The sequence below is a fragment of the Nanorana parkeri genome, unplaced genomic scaffold, assembly GCF_000935625.1.
Source record: "Nanorana parkeri isolate BGI_ZX_2015 unplaced genomic scaffold, ASM93562v1 scaffold187, whole genome shotgun sequence".
NCBI classification, from domain to species: Eukaryota; Metazoa; Chordata; class Amphibia; order Anura; family Dicroglossidae; genus Nanorana; species Nanorana parkeri.
The window spans coordinates 836,223-842,246 of record NW_017306455.1 but is presented as its reverse complement, the minus strand read 5'-3'; the positions used below and the strand labels follow the sequence as shown (position 1 = coordinate 842,246).

General features: G+C 42.1%; 1 protein-coding gene across 1 annotated transcript in view; it reads left to right on the top strand.

The window, feature by feature from the left end:
• The window catches only part of MYO1D (myosin ID), an 82,899-nt gene that overhangs the window by 43,774 nt on the left and 33,101 nt on the right, over positions 1-6,024 (top strand). Inside the window, exons 5-7 of the mRNA XM_018555202.1 lie at positions 711-764; positions 3,051-3,146; positions 3,675-3,791. Coding sequence (XP_018410704.1) covers positions 711-764; positions 3,051-3,146; positions 3,675-3,791 — 267 coding nt within the window. The remainder of the gene's footprint in view (positions 1-710; positions 765-3,050; positions 3,147-3,674; positions 3,792-6,024) is intronic.

Sequence of the window (6,024 nt, the reverse complement as noted above, 5' to 3'; positions counted from 1 at the left end):
AAGCAGTACTGATACACAAAGGTTTAGCAACACACACACACACACACACACCCACACACACACACACTGGTACAGATATATTCTGAAGTGTGTAGTTATTCTCTTGATGTTTCTCATCCAACAGTGGTTCGGTGAGGTGAATATGTGTGATCACTGCAGCACAGATAGACAGCTTCCACAATCCAAAGTATTTTCACAGTATCCTTGGCTCGACAGTAGATGTAGGCATTGAAGCACAACGCCAATCCAAATAGTCCGGGTACAACTTTACCCAAACACATTTCAGGGGTCCACCCCCTTTAGCAGAGCTTAATGATAGAAATCATGTATGTGAACTACAATCCCTGCAACTTGAAAGTTGTGATAGAAGATGGGTTGCTGAGAAACCAGCTGCTGACAAGCCTGAAGCATCAAAACTCAATGCAACTTTCAAGCTACAGGAAGTGTATTTCACATGCAGGATTTTTCTCATTAGACCCCGATGAAGTGGGTGTGTTTTGGACCCCTGAAATGTGTTTGGGTACTTAAATGTCCCCTGACCCAAATGGAATAATGCTGTATCTGGACTATATAAAATTGGTGCGGCTGTTCAGTACCAACATCTACTGTTTTTACAGACACTTGTCACTTTTACCGTGAACTTTGAGTATCACAGAATTCTGGGCCACGATGGATGTTTATTTGAATGTGTCTTTGTTCTTTTTGTTTAGTCCCGTGTCATCATCCAGCAGCTGGGGGAGAGAAACTTCCACTCCTTTTATCAGGTCAGTATTAAATGAAGCAAGCTTGGTATGTTGTCTTTAGGGACTAGCTAGGGTCTAGCCATACAATACTAGATTTCCCTCTTATCAGTCCACAGGCTGAATGAGAGAAAATCAGCCAATTCCCCCATCCATGTTAAACATGCGTGTTTGGGGAATCTCCCATGTCGTCTTTTGTTTTCTGACAGCCGTAGCACCCGCTGCTGTCTGAATACCCAGACGGTGCCTGCAAATGATAGGATACAGTCACTGTTTGGCTAATAAATTTCAACCTGTCTCTGTTGATTTTTTTTTCCATTGATTTTGGTTGAGTTGGGTGTTGCTTGCAGGGTTACCCATGGCTTGAATTTTGGCAGATTCTACAGGAATCACCTGAGATTCAAACCGTGTACGGCCAGCTTAACTCTTTGTCTTTTTGAGGGAGTCATTTATATCCTTGGTTCTCAACTGGTGGGTCGTGACCCAAAAGTGGGTCGCGACCCTGTGTTCAGTGGGTCCCGACCCTGTGTTCAGTGGGTCCCCGTGTGCCTTCCACGTTTCTAGGTGAGAGGCTTCTCAGCCTCCCCCTAGTGCAGCACTGTCAATTCTTGTGCCAAGCAGTCATTCAAAATATGCTGCCCGATGCCGAGTGTCAGCTTGAGGTAGGGTGGGCTCCATCCATACGTGCATTGCTTACAGCTCCCTCGCTTGTTCTGTAGAGGTCCCTGGACTGGTGTGATATAACATACTGGCTCTCGGCACCTCTGCAGGGTGTGTAAGGGAGCTGTACAAGCCCTGCACATATGGATGGAGCTCCAGCAGCCCATACCGGACCCCAGGCTAAGGATCCACTCCAGTTATCATAAGGTAGGGAGACTGGGTGGATCTTAAAAAAAAGAACAAAACTTTTTTTTTTTTTTTTTGCAGTGTGTATATGTGTGTGTGTGAGATTGTGTCTGTGGTTGTGTGTTTTTGAGGGCCCATTCACATTAGTGCAGTGCGTTAATCGCACAGTCCCGTACGATTAACGCACTGTACTTCTCAATCGCAACTTCCATGCGTTTGAGTGAAAAGTGCATTGCCATTCATTTGAATGACACCCCTGATGCATCTCCCACCCACAGTTCTATTGCCCGCATCGGAACGTGCAGTACCACAATGCCGTGCGTTCCATTGCAGTGCGACTTGGGTCACGACTTAATGACCAAGGACAAATGTGGGTCCTGAGGTTACACAGGTTGAGAACCACTGATTTATATGATCTAAACGTGCTTTAACTTTAAATGTTCAATGCTTAGACTCTTTACTTTTTGATGTCACATTTTCAGCTACATGACAGTAAGGATGCCGTAGATATTGGAAACAATTTACAGTCTCTGTCATCTCCCCCAAGATAAGCCAGTTCTGCAACTGTCGCTTCCTGCTATGTCACACCTCCTCTCTACATCACCATATCAGGAATGCATATTTGTCCCAAGCATTGCTGTCTATGGCAGAAGCTCTGCCTACAGACATTGGAAGACGGTCGAGTTGTGCATGTGCGTCTTGACTGTTTATCGGCTAGCTTAAAGTGTATTTCCACTTCTGCAGCCAAATAGGAATAACACCTACTTTATATTATGTTGCCTTTCACATTGCATAACCTAAAGTAAAAATTTAAAATGCTGCTTACATTTTAAGTGTTTTCTACTTGCTTAAACATGGCCCCCTATGTAATGGTAAGGAGGGGGCTGTGAGAAGTTATGGTTCTTCTAATTAACTCTGCTTGTACTGGCAGATTTCATTATCAGCTGTAACCTAGATTTGAACACTGTCTGTCCTAACAAAGGGTTATAGACTTAGAAGCATTGTATGTTACTGAGAAGAAGCTCAGTCTGTCCCTCGGTTTGTCCCTCTACTTTCATTTTCAAACTGCTCAGAGTAGCCTGGAATCTGAACAAGGGTCTTCATCAAGGAAACATATAAATAGTAAGAAATATTTTTTTACATATGCTGTGTGAATAAGAACACAAACGTATAGTGGGGTTTCTCAAATTTGACGGTAGAAGTGGAAATACACTTAAAGTGACAGAGGTCAGATCCTAGCATCCCAGCAGTGATAGTAGCCAATCAGATTCTTTCACCCATTTCCAAAATACAGGTTAGATTGCAGAAGCCTGACTATTAACTGTTTGGAGCAACACCTCGCATTTACCTTTCTTTTATTTTTAAGAGATAAAACTTGTGTTCACTATTGGCATGGTGTTTTTAATTATTGTTCTGGGCACACTAGTATGTTAGGATCAGTTGTGTTCATATGTTTTTCTATAGTTAATCTTGGGAGCACCAGAGCAGACACTGCGTTCCCTTCACCTCCAGAAGGATCTCTCTTCCTACGCTTACACCCGCAGCTTGGCAGGTGTCAAGGTGAGTTCTGTTCCCCTAAATTAAATATTCCCAAATAATCACAAACCCCTAACTCGTATCATGGGAGATTTTGCCTGCAGAACAGCCTGAATTCTTTGTAGTGAGGTCTAGCATAAAGTTTGGAGTTTACGCGATAACCTTTTATTAAAAGGTTATTTATTAGCGCAACGTTTAGGTTTAAACCAGCCCTTGGATGGATCCTTTATAATAGAACTGAACTCTCGGATCATGTCCCCTCTTTTACACACCCCATGCTGTCCTAACATGTAACATGTTGTAAAAGGTTTATGGAATGGTACCGTATCATATGTCATATGTCGGCTGTCACCCAATCAATGGCTCTGACTGCGCACATTTTCCGCCTGTTGGCAAGCAGTACTTACCCCTGCAGCTGGTCTTCATATGACTTAGTAGGTGATTATCTCTAGCTTTTAACAGTAATGTACAAGTGAGGTTTTATTAGAAGTTAGGTCCACTTTAAGTCTCATATTTTATTCTATTTTGATCCTTTCTTTGTTTCTCATCCAGTCCTCCATTAATGATGCAGCCGAGCTCAAAGAAGTTTCAGAGGCGATGAAAGTGATTGGATTTAAACCGGAGGAGATCCAGACTGTCCATAAAATCCTGGCTACTATTCTACATCTGGTGAGTAGGTGCGAAACATGCGGCATGTCCATTGACCTGGGAAGATAAGGTCAAAACACAGACAATCCTGTGTTTTCCACTTTCATCAGCTGCTACAGTGGTATTTCAAGACAGACTTTGCACAAGAAGCTTGGCAGCTTTCACCCTCAGCTGTATAAATATCCATACCTAGTGCAGTAAAAAATATGATGTGCTGGTATTCTGTCTGGGATAAAACATGCATGCTGATTTATTATAAGAAGTAAAACATCAGACATTCTAGAGCCTTAGTTCTGTCTGTCTGGCTCTCATATTCATCCAAACAGGATAGAATTTCACAGAAGCTTGTCAAGTCTAGGCTGCCCTTTAACGTCATCCTTAACAAGCATTTTTAGCAATAAAATGATTCTAAGTTTAAACGGAAACTAAACTTTGGAAAGTGTTCCTACAAAAAGCAAGGAGAGGACAAATGACTAATTACCAGTATTGTCTGTGCTATCCCTTCAGATAATCAATTCCCCAGTATTAAACGTGATAGGGGCAGAGCTTTGATTTCTCATACCAGAGATTCCTCCCTGATGACTGATGGGGTAATGATCAACTACTAACAGGAGGGGTTCAGAAAGAACAGATCCATAAAATGCATAAAGCAAAAGCAGGGTCATCTTTCCACTGCAGGTCCTCAGGGACAGCTTTCTCTTCGGCAAGGAAAACGGTGAGCAGCACAGTAGTGACACCATCAAATCTCATGAGAATAGGAGTTATAGGCCTTAGATCTTACACTACTGATATACAGATTTGAGGCTCAAGGCAAAAAAAGTGACTAGGCTCAGGAAATGCACTGCTATTTTATAAGAGGAAATCAAGGCCAAAAATATTTTTTTTCAGGATTCAGGTTCATTTTAAACGTACTGAATACTCTGACCAATGAAAAGTGTCCTTACTTCTTGGACCTTAGCCCTGGCTCAAACGCGCTCCTCATTGGTCAGCGCGGTCACCATTTGTGAGTATTTTGAGCATTCCATAGCGTGGGGCTGGGAAGTCCGGTGTACGGACTGCTACATCAGCTGGTGGGGACTTCAGACGTGTAAGTAGAGCGGGGGCAAGGGGAGGTGGCAGGGTGCAGTGGCTGAGTCCTATTTTCCACAATTTGTGAGAAAGTGAACTCACCTTTTAACAAGACGTCTGAAACATGCCACCTGTTTATATAAATTGTAACTCTGTCAATCCAGAAGAGGACAAAGCAAAAATGAAACTTACTCCAACCTCCTTTGAAGAAATCGGGATGTTTAGCTTGTTTTAGTGATCTGTTGTCCTTTTGTGGGTAAAGCAAAAAACTGTTTACTCTCATAACCAGGTTTATTGTTATGGTACAGTTTTGTTTTGATGAATAGCTCTTGTTCTCAGTATCTGCTTCATTAAAATACCTTGCAAAAAACAATCCCAGGGCAAGCAAAGCAAATGTGAGACAGCTGGCAATATATCCTTACAGAGTATAGTACAAAAAGAACAGTCAGAAGTCCTCTCCATTGCTTCCAACATTAGCAATGACATGGCTACATTAAATAAACATTCACTTCCAATAGTCAAATGAAAAGCAATTCCTCTTTATTTATTTCAACTGCATATGAATGGGTAGTTAAAGTACAACTACAATTTGTAAAGATTTAGCAACTTCTGCTAAAGCCAGTTAACAAAGCCTCTAGTTTTCCTACATGTACTCCTGACAACCCTTTTCTCACATGGTTTGAGTCAGGAGAGGACTGACTGGGAGCCAAGGGGAAAAGGTAGCAATGTGGCCTTTTCATGGCAAATGTCTATGGTCTAAATAAAGCCTACGATGATGCCACAGTGATTGGAAGGTGTGGTAAAAGGTGGGTGTTCCTAAAGGACATGGTTTATTTCACATCTTCTGGCATCAACTTCCTTTGCAGTACTTGGCATTTGGTCACATGACTTTTCAGAGCCACAAAGGTAGTCAGTATTGGAAGGCTTCCCTCTGCCCAGTGTAGTAATCGCAAGTCTAAATGTGCTCCTGTCATGTGTCACTGGCTGTGGGTGCGGCAATAATCGATGTCTGAATAGATGTGCAAGTAATAACACAGCGCTAAAGGTAAATTCCGTAAAAAAGGTAGGTGTAAAATATAACATAATATATTGCCTTGTTCTGAAGGTATATATATATATATATCCACCAAATTGGGGGACTAATTACCTCCTCAAGGTATATATATGTGTGTGTGTGTGTGTGTGT